Raw genomic sequence first — 27716 nt, 5'->3', positions numbered from 1 at the left:
AGTGTACCTGCATTTTCATATAATAAATACAAAATCAAATCAAAAAATAACCTCGGAACGCAGTTACCAGTTGAGGATTCATTAACTCAGAATGTACATGAGGTCAGGTCTGGTACTGTGCGAAGGTACAGGGTATGTCAAGTGCGTAAAGGTAGTTACAACATCATGGGAGACAATTATAGTCAGCAGGGAAAATAAATTCACTTCAGCTTTTCATTGAAGAGGCTTTAACACTGACACTGAATTTTCCATTTTCAGGAAAAATGCTTAATAAATCTGGCCCAAGGTAGTTTATCACATGTCACCTTTAGGAAATGAGAAACAATAATGGATAAGGCATTGACAATACAGATCTGAGGTGATGCAAAATGTTTAAAAAACAACAGGACTGACATTTCTGTAAATTCATTCTTACTGCTTTTGCAACAAAACTCAAAAGTATTGCTTTAACCATTTGCTTCAACAACACTTTTCATTACTATGCACACCTATTTCATGAATGGCTTTGAAAAATGCTGAATATTGCAATCTTTACTGAGTAACAGAAAGCCACAAGGAGGTTTGGGTAGATATTGATTAGTAGCTCAGACCCCTGAAATTCATTATAAAGCCCTGCGTGTGTGAGAGTGAGAGTCTATATGTGTGCAGAGAGTGACTCCTACTGGTTTGAAACAGATCCATCACATGCATGAATAATGCACCTTGGCCATTCCCATAGAGGTTAGCTGTCTTTACTGTGGCAATACAAGAACAGGGTGATTCTAGATAACTGGTGAGTTCTTGTTTTACTAAATGTTTAATTCATGCTACAATCGAATTGATGACTGTATAAATAACCGTATCAGACAAACTGTTTGTACAAAAAGGGAGTTTTTTTTTCCTTCCTAAAAGTCAGTGTGGGAGGAAGTACACAAACAAGAAAAACAGACCCATAGCACTTTGGATTGTTTTTTTTTTCTTCCTAAAAGTCAGTGTGGGAGGGAGAAGACAAACAAGAAAAACAGACCCACAGCACTTTGGACCGTACATCTTGTCAGCATTTACAGAATGTGTGAAGTTTAGCATATCTCAGGTATTCAGTATGCATCCATAATGCACGTTTTTTCACTAATATAATATTCTCGGTATTTTGGAGCCTAATATTAATGTAAAAGTTCTTATTTCATTGAATGTTTTGGAGGTAGACATTTTGAAATGTGATTATGTGATTAAATCGACACATTGTGGCTCGTGCATTTCACAGCATGGAAACGGGACCCCCTGTAAGAAATCAAGGTTAGTTTATTTCTCAAAAATAATAATTCTAGTCCTCTTGATGTGATTTTCAATAAAAAACAGTCCTGAGACAAAAAGCAAATCCAATGATGCACAGTACAGAAGGTAACCACACACGAACAGCACGGACAAATTTTCAAAACAAAACAATACAATACTGCAGGTTTACCCTGCAAGACTCTCTATCGATCGATAACCCTTCAACGCCAGTCTGGATAAAGAGAGTGTAAAGAGCACAGAAATACACAGGTTTGAACTGAAAGCAACCCCCCCCCCTTCCAGCAGCCTATGGGAACCTGTCTCTAACGGGTGTGATCGTGTTTTTAACACCTATGCCAAATCTGCTCTATATAGGGGAAATAGCACCTTGAAAACCAGGATCTTCCACCTGAGTTCAAAGGGTGCTCTGAACTTCAAAGTAACCAGATCCTATCCTGTTTCCCCAGACAGACAGGGATTTGGCAGTGTGTGGATTACAGGGGGAGAGATAATTAAGGATTTATTCCTTCTTACTATAACAAGAGAATTGTAAAATGGTCACAATTAATATAATATTTAAAATCTCACACCCCTAAAAAGTCATGCTCTAAAGCTATGTACATACAGTATGTGATGGGGGAATGATTTGTACTTTTGCTGTATTGTACAATTTGAGCATCTATATTGTGAGGCTTTGGCAGATGTGGTTAATCTTGCGGTTGAAGTTTTGAACTTGCAGTATGTTTGAGGCTGACAGTATTGTACAATTTACATTTGCCGTGCCACATCTGTTGTTCATATGTGGCTAACCAGTGTGTGTAGAGAGCTAGTTCACTGTAATATTGTTTGCATACGTTCCCTTGTGGGTGTGAAAGGGTCTTTATTTTCCGCATATGAGACTGTGAACACAAACACATTCCTCTACCAGTGTACTGTACCCTTGCGTGTTTCTAGTATGCGTTTTTTTACATGGACGTAATATAATTTTTGTATAGCAAGCAGAGAATGAGATTAACAAACACAGCTATGTTTTCTGTGATTGCACAGCTTAGAACCTAGTTCCCCTAGGTGGTGAAATGTTGTAACTGCTACACAAACATTTAAAAGTGAAGTGCCATCTGAAAATTCAATACACCTGTTGTTGACCCACAGTTTTATATTTTTATTTACACTTATTTTGCAGTTTTTTACAAATTGGGCTAAATGGCATTGACTGCAGCCATACCCAAATGCTGTTCTGACTGAAAACCCCTACCATTCAGTCCTGGGCCTCTCTCAAGCAGATGCTTCCAATGATGCGATTGTCCCATGGAGATTAAGCTTGTTTAACTTGCAAGGAGATTTGGATGAAATATGAATGGAAAATTTGATATGTTCCAAAAAGTTGAATAAACAACCCATTATGTTATGTTTAAAAGCCCCAACAACCTTTTTTATCCTTGTTTTGTAATTTGTTTTCGTCTTTACACTGGTGAACTGCTTAGTGAACCTTTCCCATTGTCTGTACAGCTCTACTGTTGTCTCCAGGTCCAGGTACCACACTTTGAATGCAGACACAGCTAGTTCTCAACACTCATCAGCAAGTCTTTTCAGAGAGGGATTCTGTGATTGAATCCCAGCCCTGAATGGAAACCAAAGTCATCCCAAGTGAGCTGGCGAATTCACCTGATCACTGTACTCTCTAATAACTAATCCGATAGATGGATTCATAATATTTGCACTGGGTGACTCACTGCAGCTTGCAGGGATGTGCATGCATATTCTACATGGCAGTATAACAAGTGCACCAGCTCTACTAAAATACCATCAAAAAGACACTGCCCAGCAGTAGGGCTAGTGGTTGCCATCTTAAGGGGAAGCAAACGCATGGGAAACCCCAGTGATAAGAATTGTTTAAATCAGAGTTGGTGAATCTGGTGACTGGTTATTGCCGGCTCTGGTTAATGCTGAATGCTAGAAGGTGCTGGTTGGAGAGGACTAGGTTTGTGGATTTACTTTAACCCTAACCCTTACAAGGCTGTGTTAACCCGAGATGCCACGTACATGCTCTCATGGTTTAGGTTGCTTTATTAACCCGAGATGACATGTACATGCTCTCATAGTTTAGGTTGCTGTGTTAACCCGAGATGACATGTACATGCTCTCATGGTTTCTGTTGCTGTGTTAACCCGAGATGACACGTACATGCTCTCATGGTTTAGGTTGCTGTGTTAACCCGAGATGACATGTACATGCTCTCGTGGTTTAGGTTGCTGTGTTAACCCGAGATGACATGTACATGCTCTCGTGGTTTAGGTTGCTGTGTTAACCCGAGATGACATGTACATGCTCTCGTGGTTTAGGTTGCTGTGTTAACCCGAGATGACATGTACATGCTCTCGTGGTTTAGGTTGCTGTGTTAACCTGAGATGACATGTACATGCTCTCGTGGTTTAGGTTGCTGTGTTAACCTGAGATGACATGTACATGCTCTCGTGGTTTAGGTTGCTGTGTTAACCCGAGATGACATGTACATGCTCTCGTGGTTTAGGTTGCTGTGTTAACCTGAGATGACATGTACATGCTCTCGTGGTTTAGGTTGCTGTGTTAACCCGAGATGACATGTACATGCTCTCGTGGTTTAGGTTGCTGTGTTAACCTGAGATGACATGTACATGCTCTCGTGGTTTAGGTTGCTGTGTTAACCTGAGATGACATGTACATGCTCTCGTGGTTTAGGTTGCTGTGTTAACCTGAGATGACATGTACATGCTCTCGTGGTTTAGGTTGCTGTGTTAACCTGAGATGACATGTACATGCTCTCGTGGTTTGGGTTGCTGTGTTAACCTGAGATGACATGTACATGCTCTCGTGGTTTAGGTTGCTGTGTTAACCCGAGATGACATGTACATGCTCTCGTGGTTTAGGTTGCTGTGTTAACCCGAGATGACATGTACATGCTCTCGTGGTTTAGGTTGCTGTGTTAACCTGAGATGACATGTACATGCTCTCGTGGTTTAGGTTGCTGTGTTAACCTGAGATGACATGTACATGCTCTCGTGGTTTAGGTTGCTGTGTTAACCTGAGATGACATGTACATGCTCTCGTGGTTTAGGTTGCTGTGTTAACCTGAGATGACATGTACATGCTCTCGTGGTTTAGGTTGCTGTGTTAACCTGAGATGACATGTACATGCTCTCGTGGTTTAGGTTGCTGTGTTAACCTGAGATGACATGTACATGCTCTCGTGGTTTAGGTTGTTGTTTTAACCCGAGATGACATGTACATGCTCTCGTGGTTTAGGTTGCTGTGTTAACCTGAGATGACATGTACATGCTCTCGTGGTTTAGGTTGCTGTGTTGGCAGCAGCATTGCTGGCTCTGTTAAGTTTCTTCCCCGGGGTTGTTTCCTTAATTTCCTCCCCTGCTGTATCTGTATCTCAATCTCCACTTTAAAAAAAGAGCACAAAATTTGGGTCGAATCCCTAGTCATAATAGTAAACATTAAAAAAAAATGCATTTGACTAGTGAACCAGAACAACTTATACTTTAAGAGAAGAATCAAGAGAATGTAAACGCAATGCTTTTGTATCATACATTTTATTAGCTAAAAAGGTATTTTTTTCTTGTCACTCAAACATGTTTACCTATGCACTGGACATACAAAATCGGTAGCACAGTCTAGGAAAGAGACTCTGTCAAGACTGGGAACCCTTTGCTGTGAGACCCAGCACGTACAGCACAGTCTAGGAAAGAGTCTCTGGGTAACTGGGAACTCTTTACTGTGAGACCCAGCACGTACAGCACAGTCTAGGAAAGAGACTCTGTCAAGACTGGGAACCCTTTGCTGTGAGACCCAGCACGTACAGCACAGTCTAGGAAAGAGTCTCTGTCAAGACTGGGAACCCTTTGCTGTGAGACCCAGCACGTACAGCACAGTCTAGGAAAGAGTCTCTGGGTAACTGGGAACTCTTTACTGTGAGACCCAGCACGTACAGCACAGTCTAGGAAAGAGTCTCTTTCAAGACTGGGAACTCTTTGCTGTGAGACCCAGCACGTACAGCACAGTCTAGGAAAGAGTCTTTGGGTAACTGGGAACTCTTTGCTGTGAGACCCAGCACGTACAGCACAGTCTAGGAAAGTGCAGAGGGCTGCTGAAGTCGTCAAAGTCGACAGCATCACTTGTTCACTGCTACCAAACAACAAAACATTAACTAAAACCCAAATATATTCTCCAACTCGGACAATCAGATTGCCATTTAGCAAACAAATAAGGCTTGGAAAAGTTTTGCCACTTGATCACAGTTAGTGAAAAATAAGTTTGTTTTTTTACAATAACTAATTTTCTTCACACATATTTATGGGTCCTGTATATTGCTTACACTGAAAAGGATGCTTTGACTAATTTGTTGAAGTACAGACACTTTCAGGCAGCATGCTTACACAATTACAGCAGCAGATAACAGTACAGAAGTAGTAGATGATGATTAGAAAACTGAAGCATCTCAAAGTAATGGGCGAATGTATTACTCATTCTGATTAACAGTATATTTCTGTTTATTTTATTAATTCTGAGTGGTAACACTATGACGACACTAAGTCAAGAAGACAAACGTTTCAGCTAGTACAACCACCAGTGTCCTAATCTGTACACTGAGGGAGGAAATAGACAAAACTTGTGTCTAGAGATTAACCTTTCTTTAGTCATACCTTATTTGAAAAGATCCTACCCTACTTAATGCCAGTGAAACTCTACAGCAGTTAAGCTTTTCAAATAAAGAGGTTATTAAATAAACATGTTATTACAAGTGCAATAACTCCATTAATCTTGGCTGCCTTACTCTTATGTTTGCATTGTAGAATTCACATGTAGTCTGGAAATAAACACATTATAGCAACCGTGGAATTTCCTTTGTTTTCTAAAATAATACATCTGCTACCAAAATAGGCCCAAGAAAGTGAATGGAATTGAATATAGGTTGGGCATATTATAGGAAATTGTTTAAAAACACTTCGAAGTACATATTTATTAGTTTATTAGTCCTGCTTGACCTGCATAAGCATTTAATCAAGTGAATGAAAGCGGTTACCAAGCCTTTAATAGCTAAACTTTTCAGCTTCTAGCTTTTCAGAAGATACCAGAACATAAAATATGAGAACTGGAAAGCAGTTAATCTTCAAAGACTTCAAAGGCCTTTCCACACAAAGTTTCATCCCAGATGGAAGAGCTATATACGTGTGAATGCAGGCTTCACAAGGGACAACAATTAGTGGTTTAGCCTTGTCCCGATCAAAAGGGTTGTGTGGTTCATCTTGGTTCAATCCAGATACTGCGGTCTTAAGAACCATTCAGTCTGCATTAAGGTTTATAACCAGCATGGATTCTGTTCATCTTTGTGATTTATATAGATTGGCTAATCTGGCTTTATCTTTGTGAAGACTGAAAAACTGGTACATAACTGTTTATAAAGCTATCCTTTTGAAAACCCCAAATTATCTTAATAAATTGTTACTTTCCTCTAGTAGTACTTATAATCTTAGATCTCAGACTATTCTAAGTTTTAGAGTTCCTAGGGTTCATATGGAATTTGGAAAAAAGACATTCAGTTTTCTAGCTCCGTGGTCTTGGAGTAAACTCCAGGAAGAACTGAAACTTACTGTCTTGATCCCTTTACAGGGGTTCAAACAACAAACTGGCATCTCTGCAGCCGAGACATGTTGCTGTTTTGGCCGGTGCGCCTAAACTGTTTCTTGTAATGTGATGAACTTGGTTGTACTGAAGCTCAAAAAGACTTTCCTGGTTAGATAATGGTTAAATATACACAAAGATGGTCTGATAGGAGATCACTGACCAGTGAACAGATAACGAATGTTTGGGTATGACTACACTGGCTCCTCTCCTTGCACAGTGTCACAGAAGCCAGACCCCTAGAGTTTTATCCTGAGTTTGTAAATAAACCTGAGTGCAATAGCAGCTGGCCAAAGTTCTTTCCACGAAACCCAGGCTGTTTGTAAACTTGGTTAATTAATTTTACAAACAGTTTCGTGGTGCATATGAAAATACACATTATAACTACTGTATTAAGAGAGCAGAGCTGGTCATTAAGATGGGAAAGATATCTTGGCCTTCACACATCACTTGTTATTCACTTGATACCCCTAAAAGGACAACTGAATAGTGGTGTGAAATATCAGTGTAGTCTTACCTAATATGTATTCTTTGTGCAGCTTCAACACAGCTCTAGGGGCAGATGTACTAAACTGTTGCGTCAGTCACAATAGTTGCAAACGAGTCAGAAGTCTTGGGTTGGGTTCTTCAGTTTTACTTTGCAGTTCAAGTTGAATATATGAATATATAATTATGGGTGTTCCTGCATAAATTTGCAAAAAGGGGTCAGAGACAGTGCAAATAAGAGTTCTCAGATATTATAATATTATAATGAGATGTACAAAAGCTCCTGGCAATTGCAACACTTACAATTGCATCAATTTGTTAAGAACTCTTGACAGCATGTTTTAAACAGTAGCAATTGTTGCTGGCATTTCACAGTCCCTTTTTCTCGTGCATTGCCAGTTGTGCTCAATTAATTTTTGAGGTAAACACCCAAGTACCTACATTTCACAAAAGGCTGGGTGTCCTTACAACCCTTGAAAACTAAGTTCTGACATTTCTGGTTTCCCCAATGTGTTGGGAGCAATAGACTGCACACGTGTGCCACTAATCCCTCTAACTCATTCTGAACATCTGTATAGGACCGTGATCTATTTTGTGTGTCTACGGTGCAAAGAAGGCCAAGTTAATAATAATAATAATAATAATAATAATAATAATAATAATAGTCTAATAATATCATTTAGTAAATCAACAGTTGTCAGTTTCAATTTAAAATAATCTTTTATTCGCATTGTACACCAATGTGTACAGTGCAGCAGCATGATTTATTTTGTGTTACCGGTTGGCTAAAGTAGACAGAAAGTGTGCCAGGTATTCATTTGATTTTTACTACTGTACTATATACTGTATAGGAGTACTGTACAGATTCATATTTTTACATAATGTAATGTGCAGCCTACCCAAAACACATTAGTGTTATTTTAGCGCAATGATTTACATCTAAAATGCACTGAGCACTATAAATGTATGTGTGTAAGATTTTAGTGCATTGCTTTTAAACCTGACACCTCATTATGTCGGACAAACATGTCTGGTTTAGTGAGGTGCTACTGTATGATTATGAAAAGCTTTTTGGGGGTGAAGGTGGGGGCCCCACTATAGAATCAATGGGATTAAGCTACCTTTCATTTTATATATATATATTACTAGTATTAAAATAGATAAAATGAAGACAGAACAGAATGCATTGTATAGACGACATTGACATTCAACAAAAACAATGTTATTTTGATTCTCGCACCATTGCATGTGCAGACGTTATCCTTTGGGCGCGCTCTGCTGCAGCAAACCACAACTCAACTGCCCCTATTTATTGGAAGAATGTCGCACGACTCTCACCATGTATAATGCTACCAATCTCGCTAAGAAGACGCAACAAATATTTAACGCAACATATATTGCAACTCTCTACATTTTTTTCTGTAGTACAAATGACAAGATATTTAGTTTGCTAAGTAAAAACGAAAATGTAATTTGCGGTATTTTTGCACTGCGACTGGCTCATCTTAGTACATCTACCCCTAATCTCAACACTGCCTCTAGTGGATGCATGCAATACTGCACCTGTATATTTTTTACTAATGATGTTCTTCCACATGGGACAGTGTTGCTGGAGAACAGGTGAATGGTTTTACTCTTACAAAAATTATACTTCAGGTGCATAAAATTTCTGAGTTTTAAAATGTCCTCAGAAGGACTGAAATAGAACATGATACAATGTGCATTAAAAAATAACTAAAATAAACTTTAAATCAGTACTGACCACATTATGTACTAACACAGATTGACTCCTGAGATCTGTTGTGGCTGTAGGAGTTTATTTTTGTTGGAAAAGGTTGTAAAGTAGTTTCAAAGTCAAAGTCATAAAACACTGTCTTTTATTTTAATAGAGATAGTGCAATCATAAATGTCAGTCCTGGTTAACAAAAAGTCATTATACAAATTCAAGCCTACGCTTTTCGGGCAAGATACACAATCTTTGGTTTCTGGAAAGTTTAATCTATTTGGGATCTTTCAGCCAACATGCTAAAGATAAACAAACCTTCCATGGTGGTAAATGAATGTGCCATGTCATCACTGTTGGAACGCTCGAGGATACTGTTACTTTGAACTTTGGAATGGCTGGCTTCCAGTGTTTGAGCAGCTATTGGAATGGCTCCAAGCCCCACGCCAGCTTTTGCTCTGTGTTTGGGTTCTTGGGTTCAACCTGTACTCTGAACCTGAAGACCGTGACCGCTTGTCTGGGAGCTGAGCGTGTGCTCTCCCGTCACACACACACACACACACACACACACACACACACACACACACACACACACACACACACACACACACACACACACACACGTCTCGTAGAGGGGTTCTAAACATTCTATCCTGCTGATGCATGCATTCCCACAAGAAAGACATGATCCCCTGTTGAGAAACAGTTACCGTTTACAGTGGCACTACAGCAAGCTCTTTTCTTTCAGAAGTCATCTGAGACAGGTGGGTTAACGCAAATAAATTCATAAGGATTTGTGATGTGCTAAAGACTCATTGACACAGAATAGCACAACAGAGAGCCACCATCTGGTTTACAATAGGGGCCCTGTGTTTACCCTGGAAGGACGGTCATTTACTTTAACCTGGCCTAACATCAGAGTGAGAGTTAAGGGCAAAGACGCACACAATCATGGACCCAGCTGTTGCAGAAGAAGCTGAAGATCAGCACACATTTCAAATTAGGAAAAACGTGCATTTAGACCTACGAGATGGTGTCCAGACAGTGCTATTGGATAGGAGATCATCAAGATCACTCACAGATCCTCCATATGGTGGGTGTTATACCTTCCAGTGTTCAAGTCAATACAACAAATGGTCCCAGAAATACTGCAACACCCAATATGAAGAATCAATGACAGATTTCTTGTTAGACGGCTCTTTGGCTCCAGGGCTGCTTAGTGTTCTTTAAGCAACTGGCTACGTACTGGACCTCTGTAGGTAGTCATCACTTTATGACAAACATTCCACCTGAGTCGGTCTATGGTAGTTACTAGGGGTGGGAATTTCGAATAATAAGATATTCGAATAAACCAAGAATAAAATTAGCAGCAACCACACATAGGAATGCATAGATAAATACACTAACAGTAACAGCGAAGAAATATCTAAGGCATTGGATGTATTCAACGTAAAACATGATTTAAACTAGAAGTAAGAAATAAGAATACCCAGCAGAGGGGTTTTAACTATAAAATAGAAAAAAAAAAAAAATTATAAAAAGGACCTAAACTTTCAACTGCTTTTTTAACACCCTTTGACAACTCGTATAAAACACACAACATAACAGCTTACTAACAAAGCACAACAAAATATTTGCTCAATAAAATCTATGCTATAATACAGTAATGATTTCCATTACATGAGAGTAGATGTTAAATTTCATGATGATTTGAACTCGGCTCTCACCAAGATAAGCACCAACTAAGACGTAGCTTTATAGGAAACTAATGTGATCCATCTGCATCTCCATCCATTTGCATTGCTTTCTATCTGATGATGTAGATATCCTTATGTCTGGTGTTGATTGCTGAAATATAATGCTGGCTCCAGGCATCAGCTTATTTTGCCTCCCCAGCGCATCAGCACACACAGCGGCTGCCATGCTGGCTCCAGGAATCAATCCAGTGCAGTCTCCCCAGCGCATTAGCATAACAACTGTCTGGATTGAGCTAAGTAGGGTACATCTCTGTGGTCTTCAAGTGGGTACCTTCCATCCTCGGTGTTTCGTCGACTAGCCCACGACACCTCAAGAGGGCTCAACAGTGATTCTGGCACCTCAAGAGGGCTCAACAGTGATTCTGGCATCCCAGCCTCACCCCCCTCCATCCCCAACTCAGCTCAGCCCAGCTTACTTACCCATACATCAGTGTTGCTTTCTTTCTATTGTGCTTGAGATCCCCATCCAGAGTCTTTCCGTCTCAACCACAGCCAGCTGCTGCTCCTTTCTGCAGCTTCAGGTAAGTTCTTCACTGTGTGACGCAACTCTTGGCCACTGAACCCGACATCTCTGAAAAACCGGGTTGTAGAGTGTGCCACAAATCCTCATTAACCCACCTCCACTGGGTAAACTCAAACTCTCCATCCTCACAGTTCCGCTTCAGCAGCTAGTTGAGCATACCGAAGTTTCTTCCTCTCATACGCCTCATCCACAGCATCCTCCCATGGCACTGTTAACACTACCAAATGAACAAGGTGTGCCGATCCAGACCACAAGACAATGTCTGGTCGAAGGTTAGTGGTGGCCATCTCAGGTGGAAAAATAAGCCGTTGACCAACATCTGCCAGCATCTTCCAGGCTCTAGCAGCTTCCAGTTGTCCTGGGAAAAGCTTGGTTTTAACACCTTTTCTTGGTGGTTGCTCTCCTGGATGGAGGAATATTGTCTTGTGTGTAATGCTTTGATGGAACTGGTGGCAACTTATTGGTCAAGTTAGGCTTGTCTACCAATGCTAAGGCCAAACATAGCAGCACCTGGTCATGTCACCAAGTAAACCGTCCTTGAATAAGACCTACCTTACATCCTGTCAAAATATGCCTTAATGTTGCAGGTGATGAACACAAAGGACATGAGGGATCCTCACCCACCCAGAGGTTTAGGTTCTGTGGTGATGGTGAAATATCATATGTTGATCTGATGAGGAAACTGATCCTGCTCTGTTCCATTGTCCATAGGTCTTGCCAGATGATCTTGTGTTGTACCACCCTCTCCCATCTCATCCATTCTCCCTGCCTGGCCTGGGAAACGGCCTTTACACACCTGATCCTCTCCTCCTGCTTTTGCACCTCGTTGACTACCAGCTTCCTCCGTTGAGCTGGGGTTTCCTTGTGCCACGTAGGAGGAGCTGAACTGAGAGCCAGACCTCTTTTTCCATGCTGAACTTGCCCCATAATATCTCAGATTTGATGGGTAGCCTTACCATCTTCTACAGCTTTCTTTACCATCCATTTTCTTCCAGTTTTCAACACAGGTGCTGCCTCCCTTACGCGTTTATCGTGTGAATCTACTAATGTCATTTCCAGTCGGACCTTGGCGCACTTAAACTCCTCGGTTAGAGCAGAGATTGGTAGCTGCAGTATTCCTTTACCATAAAGTCCCACTCTGCTGAGGCAGCGTGGAACTCTCAACCATTTCCTGACGTATGACTGATTAACATAAAACATAAAAAAACGAGACATACTGTACCCACACTTGCTGATTCCATAATATAATAATACGTTTTTTAAAAAGTCTGATTCTGGAATCAAGCCGATATCAGTAGACGAACAGTAGAACTCAAACAACAAAGGCTTAACATTGTCAGAGTAGTCTGCAGTCAAAATCCAAATAAGTTTACTTTAAAAAAAAAAAAAAAAAGCCTCACATCGCCGACCACTACACACAGTAAAACGAACAGATGTAATGTTTGCTTGTTTTTGTGACATTTCTTCCTAAGTAGCAGATGGGTTCTTGCATTTTAGATGATTGAGCATTTAACTTGTTTTTTTCACAAGATGAAATAGTTGTACTGCAGACATACATTGAACGATGGTTTCAATTAACATTTTTCAAAATATTGTACTTCCACGCGTTGCTTTTTAAATTATTATTTTTTTGTTAAGATGCCATTTTCATTGCTCATGTACTCCCTTAGCCAATAGCAGAGCTAGATAATGAAGGGCGCCCGCCTCCCCGTCAATTACCAGTGAGGTGATAATTCCAGTGGCTGATCACTTTTACCTTCCTCCTCTCACAAATACTGTGTCAAGTTTGTACATTTTTCCATTTGTTTTAGAAATGAACGCTTGTTCGAAACTTGATCAAAGTATTCGAGTAGTCATTTTATTTAGAATACTCGATTATTCAAAAACTCGGGCTCGCCCCTAGTAGTTACAGAGATCCTTTCACACTTGTTTTGCTGTTTAAATTTAAAAAGACCTGGATTTGAAACATTTTCAAAAAGTGAACCACACGCACTTAAAATGGTGGTTTTGGTTCACTTATAGGTTGATTCTGTAATTTTGCCCCCTCAAACGTTTGTCCAACTCTGGTACAGAAGAAGTCGGAAATTAACCTAATATAAAAACAAACTGAACTCGGTTTGCTTAAAATTCCCCTGATGTAAAACAAACTGAAGCAGAAAGTGCAGTGGCAAGCATTTGCTAGTTGATCTTTGGTCTACTAACAAAGAGTTCTTCCTCTTTATCTTTGTGGCTTTGTCTTATCTCACCGAAGTCATGCGTTACAACTCAGAGGAAAGGAAGCAAGATGAAGGACGTGCTAGTTAACTTCTATAGCCAATCCACAGGCACCCCGAAGAGAAACCACTATACCCTGAGATGCCTTGCTCCAGCTTTGCCTTCAGAAAGGACAACATAGTGGTCAAGGTCAAAGTCATAGCCCTGCAGTGTGGAACTACAGAACCCAATTCATTCATTAATACTGAGAGAGCTGAAATAATAGCCTCCCACCAGGACCTTTCTCAGGCAAGCTGTGTAATCTAGAAGACAGCCTGGATATTTCTACTCAAGAAGAATTTATATTAAAAATGCGCACGCACGCACGCACCCCCCCCCCCCCCCCCCCCCAACACACACACACACGCGCGACAGGATTGCAATCATCCCCAGGATATAGTAAATATCTTATTGATGTCATGTTTGTAATACTTAACACTTTAAAACCAATACTACTGTCCAAAGGATACTTTCCAGAAATCGCAGGTTAAAAAGAGCAACTAAAAAACATGTCTCTGATAGACATGTTTTTTTCCCTCAACTTTAGAAAGTAACTCAACCTAAACCATTCCCTCTAAATACGCTTTTCTAAGGGAATGTACATCTGAAGAGAGCTTGCTTAGCTTTAAGTTCTAACTAGATTAATCATTGTTCAAACACAACTTAGTTTCACCCCCAACTTGCTTGGCATCAACTTTCTGAACAATGGTGCTGTTAAACAGTGGTGCTTAAACTTTGCTGGGGGTTACAATTCTACATAAAACTATTACCTATTTGAATATTTGCGATTCCTTCACCTGTTCTGTTTAGCGTTCCTTTTATGTGTCTTCATGGTTGCCCTTGACCAGAGCTGTAAATGATATACACTATTCCGGTCAAAGATTATATTTTGGTTTAAGTGCTTTGATTAAACAAACTGACTAAACAAATGTTACTAGAGGTGAAAGCATCCTTCCTTCTCTTCAAACACCTATAAATCACCCAGAACACCCAAGCACCCCAACACAACAAGCAGCTAAATGGAATAAATACAATTAACACATTTCAATTTCACTCACAAATGTAGAAATGAATTACTTGCAGTCAACAACATTAATATATTGTATTAATCTAGTTTGTTTGAAGTAAAATAACGTATTTATGCCCAAGTGTGAATTATTTGCCATCCAAGGGTCATTAGCACTTAGGTACATAATTGGTTTATGTAATTAAGACTATGATACTGTGCTGCTTTCCTGTACTGCATAAATGCACACTTGTAATTGATGTGTTAATTCCCCAGTGAAAAGTGATAAAATAAACACACTTACAAGCATACTATCAGCATGCACAAAATGAAACTATCAGCAAGACAGACTCCTCTCATCCCACCCCAGAGTCTCTCAGAGTACAGTATCTCCTTGTCTCTTAAAAACGTAAGATGCTTTTCTTTCCAGTTTAAAAAGCCTGATTTGGAAGAAAGTGCAGGTGCAGATTGCCTATGTTTTCTTTCCTAACAGTAATTGCTAAGTATTCCTTTGATTTTCTTTTCTTTCATATCCAAACTATGGAGTTTTTCATATTTTGAATAACTGATTGTCTCAATAAGCCTCTGAGAAAAGAGTGCACCCAGTAAAAAAATATTATTATTTGCTCGGGTTGGTCTCACACACTTGTATAATGACTAGCACCATCTTTCATCCTTTTCACAACCTTGGCAGACATAGAAAATCAACCCAAAGAAATTACTCCCTCATGGCTGTATAGTACACAGTGACCCAGAGAGAAAATATATAGCCAAAAACAAAGAGAGCTGAAGACTGTTCTTTGCTAGACCAGCTTCAAAGATGTGCTTTGTTCATTGTCTCCCTGATCTCTGCTTACACACTTTGAGCATTAGCAGCTCCCTAGAGAACCTGCACATCATCTAGGAGGTAGCTTGGCAGCAGTGTGAAGGCTCGCACAGGAAATAAATCAAACACCCCGGACAGAACATGAGCCAGGGTTTCATCCTCTTACTAGTTTCTCACACAACTCTTAGATTTCTAGTTCCTCTGCTGAAGTGTTTTGTGACTTAATAATATTATGAGTTTACAAGACATTTTATTTGCTGGTAATGTCTTAGGGCTTTCCAAATAACCTTGGCAAAACTAGGAAAGGCAAGTGTGAGCTCTCTCTTGCTGCCTTTATGTGTGTAAATCTCAATCACACATGTAATATTGCTGTACTTATTTAACACACTTGTGCAGTAGACCAGCAGAGCACTCAAAAGGGTGGAAATGATACTGTACCACAACCTTGACTTACAATGGAATGTTTCACAGCTGAAGCGGTCCATAAAGCGCTTTACAAAAGAAATACCCAAAAAGAAGACATTTCAATAAAAACAAAAGAAAAAATCCCTTTAAAACACCCACTGAACCAGAGTCCCAAAGAGAGTGGGGAAGGTCTGTAAAATACTGTGAGAAACAAACCACTTGAATTAACATTAACCAGTGTCTACTCAACTCTTTTTTACTTTGCTGAAGTAATGGATAACAGTCTAGATCTGATGTCAGGTAACACATGAATTGGGCTCATCATCCCATCTCAAAACAGCTTAACACAAGAGCACCCTACTGTTTGCTCCAAATTACAATTGCCAGTTGCTATTGTCTAAAATAGCTTGGTGGAAATTACTTCACACCTGAGAGTCTGATCAACTAAGTGGGGGCTTCCACTGTATACCAAATACAGTTAATCTTCTGATATATTACATTAGGGTACTATTTACAATGACAATAAGCCTCTTGAAAATGATCAGTTACCATGAGATCATAGGTGTTTGCCAGGGCATCAACCCTTCCAGGTAATCAATCTATTGCTCTGGAACTTCGTAGCACAACCAACATGGGGAGTGGGTGCAGTGTGTTGATGGTGACAAAAAAACAAAGCCTTATCTGCTTTGACTACCCGTCCCTTACTTGTCTAAGAACCTGTGCTCCACTTCCAGAAAGAACAAAGAGTAGCAACTGATACAAGTCAAGTAGATATGACCTAACACCAACGGCCCAATCCAGCAGGTAATTTGAGTTGTAATTATCATGGGCTGAAGGTGATCTCACACTGTATCATCAGTCACCAATCATGCAGCCTCAAGAGTTCAGAGAGCAGACAGAGGGCATTAATTAGCTAAAGGTGAAAGGGCATGTTTTGAAAATATTAGAATTATTTAATATAAAACGGCAAGGAATTACACAGAACTACCATTTCCTGCTACTCGCTGCCAGTTTTATGCCATTTAAGTTTTTTTTTTTTTTATTCCTGTCACTTGCACTCTGCTAAATATGGCCCACAGATAAAAAGGAGAAAACAGCATCAGGGAGAAAGAAGGGGTAGCGTCACAATTAAAAGAGTTAAACGATGGTTTAAAATAAGATGATACTATTGTTCCTTGTCTACCAGCAACGCAGAATAGTGTGTAATGCTGTTCACTACTAAACTGCTGGAAGGCAATCTGAAATACTATACTCTGCTATTTGCCTGTATAAACCGTCTAAAAACACAGCATTCAAGCAAGTTGGTGACCTATGACCTATATATACTGTATGTAAAAATGTAAGAGTGACATATGTATGGACAAGCATGTACCTCCACATATCCCCATATTCTGATACTCTGAATATCTTTCTTCTAGAAGGCATGAAACAGTTCAATAGGATGAAACAGGTTAAGTTTGTGCCTCTTGTTTACAGTGCAGCTCTGGTGACAACTGTACAATATAAATAAGCAGCCAATGCTGTAGGTGCATCAAAAAAATCTAAAATAATAAAAAATAAAAATCATCATAAAAGCTTAGCCAGTGTTTGTTCTGGCACTGTATCTAACACTGGGTCTGTAAACTCTAACCAGTGTAAATTAATCTATTTTAAACTAGGTTATACTCAAAAAGGCAGAGCGTACACCAACTCTGCTGCAGACATGTGTTAAATATTTATATTGCTTCAAAGAAAAAAAAACTGTTTACTGGTAACACAGGCTGACCCAGCACAGAGGACACATTTGGGACAATTGAGGGCATCTGACAGTAACTTTGCATTTTTTAAAGCACGACGCTAGATAGACCACACTTACTGGATGACTGATTAGCTTTTCTTACACAACGACACTGATTCTTGGGAACCCAAGACAATGTGTATTTGGGTGTGTCACACAGTACATTTTTGTGATCACTTTACATACTCAGAAATCACTGCAGTATGAGAACAGAAGCTCCAAAGGGAGTCACATTATTACTGTGGGCCAAGCTTGTCTTGTAATACAATACAGAAGATTATTCGTCAACTGGACTCCAATGTGATTGCTTGATGCAACTCTGTCAAGAATCACAAATACACATGGAAACCCTGTGTGTAAATAATGTATGTTCTGTTGTTTAAGTTTGGCAGGGGTGGAGAGAGTATGGACAGGATCAGTGAAGACAGCTGCCCAGTCTGACCTTAAGGAACAGTTTTGGTTTAAACCCTGTATCCTGTGTTTTTGTGTTTATTTAAATATGTGCACATTTGCACTTTAACTGCAGCTCTCCATCTCCGAGTCTCATTCCTGCTACAACACACTTCTGAAAAAACAAATGGAACTCTTCCTCCCGACTTAATGCAAACTTGTGAATGCTCCGTGCAACACGCTGCACACTTATATTACATGTGGAAACAAGGTATGTTTTGTGGCATGCCATCGGGTGGGGAAGCCGGGTGCTGAAGTTTCATCACAATCGGGGAAGTATTTTCTAAGATGTTTCGCAGCCCCTGCCCTACATCACCCTCAACAGGTACAGCACACAGGATGCATCCTCTGCTAAGTTAACAATGTTGGAGTAATCACATGCGATTCAAAAATAATATTTTCATATATAAAATAATTATGGCTTGAACTATTCAGTAATGAGAACCCAATATAAATCCCTCACGTCAAGTATTGTCACTACAGGGGCATTACTGCAGCTGATCTGATACCCATAAGAACTGTAAATTATCACATTAAGTTGCAAGTGTCCATACTCAGAAATAACGCTTGATTGTTATTGAATTTAAGTATGCAAAGTGACTAGTTTTTCACATTGATAGAGAAGATTTCGGTGAGTATATTTCTGAGTTTGGGTGAAAGCCTCTGAACATTGTAGTTAATAGGATTCATGTTTCAATGAGAGTCAGCTCAAAACAAATACATTCCTCTAAAAGGGTGAATGATTTCTTTCCAGTATTTTGAGCACAAAATATACACCGAAAAGTTAAAGCCTTCAAAAGCATGCATTGTAACCTTCAATAATAAATACCTTTCAATGAAAAGCAATTTACTGCAAGTAGCAGAAAATGGCTGAACATTCTGTTCTGTCCATGCCAATGCTAATGTTTAATAGTTAAAATTGGGGTTTTAGTCAACAAAGGTTTCTCTGGTGTGTGGAAGATCTATTTTAAAAGGAATAACTTTTTAATCTTTTTCTACAAAAGGCTTTCATGAATCCATAAAGACAGGATGACAATGAAAGTGTAGTCACTTATTTGAAGTCCCAATAGAGTTGGTATATATTCATAGAAAAATTACTAATTTCTTGAAATAGATGGAAATGGAGAGAGTTGCAGATAGACAGAAGGAAACATACTGAGGTAGATAAACTGACGGCCACACAGACAGAAGGAAAGATAGACAGGTTCCTAGGTAGAGAGGGAAACATGCAATATAGTTAAAGGTGGCATACACTGAGTACACTTAAATGAAGTTCTATTGAAAGTGGAAAGCCATTCACTGGTATTTATTACAGTGACTTTGATTGCACCTAGTAAATGTGCTTTATTACCGCTTGCATGACAAACATTAACATGGCAGACACGCATATCCAGGTAGGACCCTCGCCACAGTAATTTTCCACTGCTTACAATCTTTAGTTGCCTCGCTGTCACCACTACCTCTGCATGAACTATACATTTTACCGTACTTCAACAAGCCTGAAAAAAGTAGCAGATAAAGTAACTAAAATGAGTTTGACAATTAGCTCCTGGCAACAACTAAGAAAAAACTGTTCTTTATGACAGTTACATACCGTAGGTGTAAGGACTTAACAGGTGCAGTGAAAACGGCACATTGTCAAAGGAAATATACCTATGGGCTTGGCATTAAGCTACTAGACAAGCAGACAAACATATCTGCAAATGCCTTAATAAAGACTTATAGGGATACATGCAAAATGTATGCAGTTTCACACTTAATGTATGAAGCACTATTTTGTAAACCAATAATAAACAATAGTTAAATTAATGACTGCCATTGGCAATGGGAGCACTTCCTGTTTAAAGGGTCTACCTCATACTTCATCTCTTATCCTATTGGCTGCACTTAGATATTGATGTCAGATGCTGTCAAAAGTGATGAGCAGAAAGTGAAATACACACCTGTCAGAATTAACTGGGAACTATCTGCTTTATAGACGCTTATTTTGTTGCTACTTGGCAGCATTTCTTTATTTTTTATTCATATAGTTTTTTTGTAGAATAAAATAAGTCAATCAAGTAATGTTAATATTGGAGTTACAAACTACATGGGTAAGAAATCGAACCTAAAAACAATAGGATATTACTTACATTGACTATGGGCACTAGAGTGTTGCACGGGGGAATAGTTAACGGTTACACTCTGGTTTACCAGATTTACTTGGAGTCATGATTCTGACAGCTATGTTAAGGCAATGGGTGTACTTTATAAGCATCTATGTTTTAAAAAGTCACCAGGATGTGACAACTGAAACAGAAAATAATGCAAAGGGAATCTAAACAAGAACACAAATACATAACTCAGTGATTCAGTTTAATTACATGAACAACACTATTTTTCCAACTGCTAAGCATTGCTTTTTCTGATGCACAGGCTTTCACAGGTGCAGTACTAAAATAAAAACACATGTATCTGACTAATGCCAGTGGAATTGACATATCAATAGTACACTAAGTAGCTCAAGTGACAAGGCTGGAAGTTGGTGGAAATGCGGTTTTTCTTCTCTCTTTGGCACATCATTACCAGCAGCAGGCATAGGAATGCAGATGAGTTTTAATGACACACAACTGAGAACACGGTTTAATTCTGAATTCTGAAAGCAGACTGGAGTGAGCAAAGCCTTAAGTAATAGCCTCTGATCTGTCTTGAATTATTTCAAACCTGTAACTCAGACGGTACACGAAACATCTATATATTACAAATTACAGATCAAGGATAACATTTTATTTTGTTATTGAATGTGATGGATATATTGCAAGAGTTTTCTATTCCAACTAAGAGGCTATAGCTGCACAAAGACAGCCACAATGGAATTAGCCATTGATATAATTGTACCACAGGTATGATATTTTCACATATAAACCTATACTAAATGATGTTCTATTTCAGTATCCATGTACTTCCATGTTAGGCTCAAGGTGCGGTATTTCAGTGTAATTCAGCGGGAACGTTTCTCTATGGGCAGGCACAGTAAACTGTACTTCTTATTGTCATTAACATCCAGTTCTATAACTTCTCCACCAGAAACAAAAAAGGGAAACATATTTCAATATAGATTGCATTAGGAGGAGTGCTTCGTTTAACTGAAACCTTTAGGTGTTATTCAGGGAACAGGCACAGGGGCTCCTCCCTAGTTAATCATGCTAATCTAGCAATTAAGATAATCTATCAGTTAACCTCCCTATTTAAGCCCTGAGTTGAACACTCACTCTCTGTCTGTTTTTTGCATTTTCCCCATTCTTCCCCTTCTTCTACAAATGCAGAGCCGCCTGTGCAATGGTCTCCCTCTGGGGGCAAGCAAAGTCACTTCCCAACATTAGGCCCAGCCGCGATGGCCTCGACCTCCAAGAAGAAGGTTCTCTGAGAGCCAGCGGGGATCCCCGGCCAAATCGTAAAAATCACTCCAGGTTCCCCCTGGGGGCAGCATACATGCTCTTCAGCGTTGGAGCCCCGATTGGTCAGTCTCACCTGAGAGGCGTCCACCCTCTGAGAGGGCGGCTCTCCCTGAGCCAAGGGGAAACCCGCTATTCTTTACTAACAAACTTGCTTTCATCTATGCCAGTGTTCCTCTCTGGCTCTTTGCATGTTCATTTCCTTCTCTTTCAGAGTTCCTGTCGCCCCGCATGCCTTTGTCTCAGAGGTCTGGCCGTGCCGTTCTTCTGAAGCGCAGGCATTCCTTGTTAGTCGGAGCGACTTCTTCTAGTCTTCTCAAATGTATCCTCTATCCTTCTCTTCATTTCCCCTTGGGGGAAGGAATGCTTGATCTGTTACTAGCTGTTGTCTAAATTGCTATTTCAGATTTTTCATTCCATCTTGTTTGTATGATTCTGTACAACACACGCATCTACAATGTTTAGAATTTAGTATTTGCGTTGTAATATGCCTGTATTTAATATATTTTCATTGTTTTTTTTTTACTGTTTGTATTTCATGTACTATGCCCTGTATTTCACTGTATTTAATGTGTTATGCATTGTTCCTCACTATCTTGTAAAGTGCTTTGTGATGGTGGTCCACTATGAAAGGCGCTATATAAAATAAAGATTGATCGATTGATTGATTGAATCCCAGCCTTGGAGGCGGATCGATTTGGTCCCACCTCCGCAAGCCAAGGGGAAAGCACGTCATCTTCCTAAAGTCACAGCACATTGTTTCTATTTCAAGTCCCAGGGCTTATTCCTCGCAGCCCTTGCTCCTGTTCCGTGAAATTAGAAATGTTCCTGTATTTTAACAAATGCATGGGAGCCTTGTGTAAAGTATTTTTCCGCACAGATTTGTATACTTGCATAACACTCACCATGCCATTAGCAGTGGCAATATGGTGTATATTTGAATTATATAAGGCAAGACCATACGTGAAGCTCCTGGGAGTGTCAGTAAAAAAAAAAAAAAAAAAAATCTATATATTTGTAAATAAATGGCGCACGTTTAAAGTCAGCTGCATTTCTTCAGTGGGAAGTGCAGCAGGGAAAACAGAAACGTTTAAAGGAGCTATTCTGTCAAATAATGCATAACTATAAAATATATGTAGAAATGTTCAAAGTAACGACTATGGCTCTTTGGCAAGCGTGTGGATAGTAACTTCAGAAGGTGCATGATATTAGAATGTTTAGAACTGATTTGTTATATCCTGTCAGTCCACAAAACTGCACCTGTGTCCTGTGCACCTTCACATTTGCACTTCACACACACTAAATGAAGCCACACATTTGTTTCAGAGACCACAGCATAATGTAATAAGGTTGTCTTGTGTTTTTCCATGTCGGTCTCAGTGGAAAATTCCAAGTGCAAAAAAACGATCTCATTAAAAATCCATGGCATCACTTCTGCTGAGATTTCAACAATAAAATCTGACCAGCCATAACAACACATCATTATATATTACCTGCTGTTTATTTCTTTGTTAAAAAATAGTTCTGTTGTCAGGGTGGACCCTGGTCTCTTTAGATTAACCAATTTCTTTTTTTTTTTTTTTAAATCTGTTTCACATCTCTCTTTATTGCCATCTGGTGGGCCTCGGAAATATTTGTGTTGGCCAAATCTTCTCCACTTCTACTCAAAGTGGACTCTGCAACACACGTGAAAAAGATAAACAAGGTGCTGAGGCACACTGGCAGTAGGACAGAATAAAACCTAAGGTGAAATAAAGACAGATCTCACTCATTGCGTGAAAGAGGACACTTGGCTTGACCTAATAGAACCAGTATGTCTGTGACATGCCCCCCCCCCCCTCCCCGTTCTGATACAGTCAATAACATGTGCTAAAGAATATATAAGTTTCATAACAATTGGAAAAGTGGTTTTCTAAAACTTTTTTCAATATACAGTATGTATGGCTGCCTCCGCTATATCACTGTTGCCAGAGGGAAACATAATTAATAGAATTAATAAAGCAGGGAAGGTTCAAAGTCTTACATAATAGCCTCTAAAAATACAAAAATTAAGTAGGTTCAGACAATTGGTGGAGGGTTTTAAGCAAGGGTTTTAATAACGATACCAGGGAACAGCATTGAAGTCACAGGGTTTAAAGGGTAATAGAGAGCTGCTGTGGACATGCAGCTTTAGAAAGAGGGGACACAGAGAAGGAACAGGTGGAGAGTGGGGAATCATAATGTGTAAGCTTGCTGGCTCTTTTATTAGCACAATGACAAATCCAGACAGCAGCTGATGTTTCCCAACCTAATGGACACTTTTAACCATTTCTCTCCCTTCACAATGCATACACCCAGAATGTTGACCGTTCTTCAAAGCAACCTGGACAATAAGGAATAAAGCATTTGCGTTGTATGCTGAATATGGTTCGATATGTGGCTTTTCAAACACAGCTGAAGCAACAGCAAAGCCTCATCATGCAATCTGTAAAGTCACTCACCTGAGTCCCCAGGCAGGCCACCATCATGTGCATGAGGAGTTTGGCAGCAAACATTGAGAATCTCGAGCAAAACAGATGGGACAAAATGGCCAGGGAAAATCCTGTGGAATAAAAAACACAAAAAATACCTATTTAAAAAACACTGCTCTTCTGATATAGGTCAGGGGCTCCAAAACTTGTTTTACCTGAGGCCCACCTGAACAGTTGTATTAGGCACTGCGGCCCACTATTAGCACTGACAAATTAAAAACATTTCACACCTGTAACACAGGGCTTGAGCAGTGTAGTATGAGAGGGATTTGATTTGAGGAACGGGGGTGCTTGTGTAACAAGGAATTAGAGACATAAAGCTAGACAGCTTGAGAAGAAAAGAGCTGGACAAGACGTACGACGAAAAACACTCTGAACTCTCACGTCTCACCGGGTCAGGCCGCATCCCCAGTGGCTATTGAGAATGAGAGAAAGAACAAATAAAGACAAAGCTCTCAGTCCAGGTCGTTAGCCAGGCGACGTCTCTTAGCTGCTGGTCGAACAAGGAGAATGAGAAGACAAACATAAAAGACACTCTCGATGACAGACATAAAAGACACAGGGATAGATCCGTCACTACTCAGTGCAGCATCCTCAGGCAGCGTGGCTGGCAGCTGGGTGGCGTGGAGAGTTAGGATAAAGTTTCTCAGCTCCGTGTTGGAGATACGAAAATAGAGAACCCCCCCCCTTGGCGGGGCCCGGCTCAGCAGGTGGGGACTAGGCCAACCAGAAGGGGCAGATAGGTGCTTGGACCTGAAAAGAAACTAGGGACATGGGCTAGCAAGGTTGCGGCCTTGGTGAGGCTAAAGCATAACCAGCAATAGGATAGTTGTGGCCGGGGGTCCCCTCTAGCTGGCGATGAACCGCCGGAGACGGCAGTGACTTGGGCAGGAGGTTGACCCGGTCGGTCGGGGGAGTGAAACTCACTTCCCTCCCAGAGGGATCCCTGTGCGGGCGGAGTGGTATTAGAAATAAGAGGAAGTGGAGGAGGAGGGAGGAGGAGGACAGGAGGACAAAAACAAACACAGACGAAGGGCTGAAGCAGTGATGAGTGTATAAATAACAAAGGAGATTGACAAGTGAACTGCCCCCCCCCCCCCCCTTCCCAGAAGTAGTTTGCATGGCTAATCCCGCCCCCGCCGAGTGCTGCCAGGGAGGCTAGAGAAGTCGTATGCAGCTATAAAACTTTAAAACTTGAAAACAGGTCTGTACTCTGATGAAGACCTGTTGGTCGAAACGCGTTAGCGGTTTTGCTACCGTCTTTTAAACATGCATTTATAATAAAAACATTTTTAATAATAACTCTATTGACTGTGGATTCATGAGACGGGAGTTGCTGTCGAAAGTTCTCTTGCATTTGTTTTTACTTTGGAGGAGATTTATATGTTTTACTTTGGAGGAGATTTATATGTACACATATCCCAAGACGAGGCACCCAGTGTTTGAAAATATTTCGGATTCTCATGAAGCGCCGGTATCTACGTTCATAAACTGTTCTAAACACACCCATAGCTAACATTATTTTACTAGTCCCTTTTTTAGTTAACTAATTGTTAATAACATTCTGTTAAAAAAAATAGCACAGTTTTACTAAAACAAAAAAATATAACTAAGAACTAGACCTCCTTTAATGATTCTCAACTCTGAACTCAATGAAATGGATTCCCTATTCTTTAAAGGTGTTTTAAATGCAACAGTACTTTATTTAAAAAGGTTTATCAGTATATTAAATAAATACCAATAAGCTAGCAGTTATCACTCACTAAATAAACTTTCAGGACTTCCCATTATAACCTGAATACTCTACTGCCATAAAATGATTTTAGTTGACAAGTATTGGTCTTTAACGAGAATTCAAGACTTCATTTTTTTCATTTGCAGCACAGAAAGGCCATGTTGTATAAGATGCTTTACCATAACTCTCTGGGCTTTACAATGCTTACCTCTACTTTACAATGCTTTCACTGTACTTCATGACACTTTGCTATGCTTTTACAACAGGACACTTTTACAAGGCATACTCTGGGTTTGTTTCCACAGTCTCCAGTGTGTTTCAATGCTTTGAGTTCTGTAATACACACCCGAAATGCAGATGAACCCTGCAGTGTGGAAGGCCTCATTGTAGGAGGAGAGGTTGTCCGTCTGGGCATAGGCTGTGTAGATGGACAGGTGTGAGCAAGCACACTCCACGAAATTAGCAGTGTCATCGACCACCCGGCAAAACTGACTGTCCGATAACCAGCTGGGAATTCAAAAATACACACATATGAATACACAGAGAGGCTTAGGTGGAACAGTGTTGCCTTCAACTCTAGGAAAACAGGATTAGTTCAGGATCCACCATCTGCTAAACATGGGTCGGTTTCACATGCTTACAAGCTTTGCTGGTGCATATTGCTTTTAATCTATCAGGCATTGCTGTTGGCCTTTGGCATTCCTACCTCCCCTAAACTACTTCCTCCCTCCTCACTGTCCATGCTTGCACTTTGCAATCTCAGAATGCTGCTCCTCCTGTAGGTTCCAGAGGAGGACAGACGTTCAGCCAAACATACAAGTCAAACATGAAAGTGTAGTACTCTCTGGAGTAGGCTTCTGTTCTTATTAATCATTACTATCAACGCATCACTCAGTACCTGCTAGACAATTGACTGTGGCTACAGTTAAGTGTCCAGAGCTGAAGGGGAGGGCTCTAAACGAAAGGCAAGATCAATAATCTAAAGATAATATAATGTGTTTATGACCAAGGTTTTGTAAACATGCCAAATAGTACACAGACTTGAAACTGTATTTCAATTTTCTTCAATTACTTACTACACAAAAAAAGACAAGGTCAATCGTGTAAAGGTAATGGCAGCTGCAGAGAATACTAATGCTGTTATAAACTGAAAACATAGACATTATTTGAAATGTGTTTTTAGTATTATGGACTCAGGTTCTTCAGGCTGCTTGAAATCTACCCGTGGGGTACTGCGCGCTCTACTTAGAACCCAATTGGCTGAGACAACCCGAGATGTCTATTCAGTTTAGTCATAGAAAATGCAACGTTTCCTCAATTCCCCTTTGAAAAATAGAAGAATGCAAAGCTCAAAAACTAGTATACAGCAGCAACTTCTATGGGTACAGATGTCCTAACCTCCTGTAGGGGATTATATTCAGAAATTCAAATTTTAAGTGTTTATGATTATCAGGCTTGAAAATGAACCACATAGCAAACTGTCTTTTTACTCTTTTTTTTTTTTTTTAATCTCCCTAAACTTTGTCTGATTGACAGCAAACTGTCGATCAGACAGCTTTAACCAAACTTACATCATATTCTGTCTCATTTACAACAGGAATTTTAATCGATTGAAATATAATCAATATAAAAATCCCTAGTTAACAACCTGCTACTAAATCGTATCTGTTCCAATAAAGCTACAGTCTTCTCTATTATTTTTCTCTTACATACTGTCCTCCATTTGGTGATGATTAATGGTTATTTAGAGGCGAACAAACATTAAAAAAATCATACATAACAATACCAATCACATACATCGGTTTCCTACAAAGGTTTATACAAACTAAAGCAGCTTTCAAACTGTAGCACAACATTATTTCAGAATTATACAGGAGTCTGAGGCTTGCGTCTTTATTGTTCTTTTATTG

The 27716-nt window shown here is 39.8% G+C and overlaps 1 protein-coding gene across 5 annotated transcripts in view; it reads right to left on the bottom strand.

Moving 5' to 3' along the window:
• LOC121313039 (adhesion G-protein coupled receptor V1-like) overlaps positions 1-27716 on the bottom strand; it is a 185786-nt gene that overhangs the window by 54114 nt on the left and 103956 nt on the right. For 4 of the 5 annotated variants that reach the window (XM_041245163.1, XM_041245188.1, XM_041245171.1 and 1 more), the window contains 2 exons: positions 26153-26313; positions 24042-24142 (listed from right to left, as the gene is read on the bottom strand). In XM_041245163.1, coding sequence (XP_041101097.1) covers positions 24042-24142; positions 26153-26313 — 262 coding nt within the window. Of the gene's footprint in view, positions 1-22596; positions 23238-24041; positions 24143-26152; positions 26314-27716 lie in introns of those variants that run through there. The other variant, XM_041245196.1, reaches the window with a different exon arrangement.

This window comes from Polyodon spathula, chromosome 1 (genome assembly GCF_017654505.1).
Source record: "Polyodon spathula isolate WHYD16114869_AA chromosome 1, ASM1765450v1, whole genome shotgun sequence".
Lineage (NCBI taxonomy): Eukaryota > Metazoa > Chordata > Actinopteri > Acipenseriformes > Polyodontidae > Polyodon > Polyodon spathula.
This window is presented reverse-complemented; position numbering and strand designations above follow the sequence as displayed.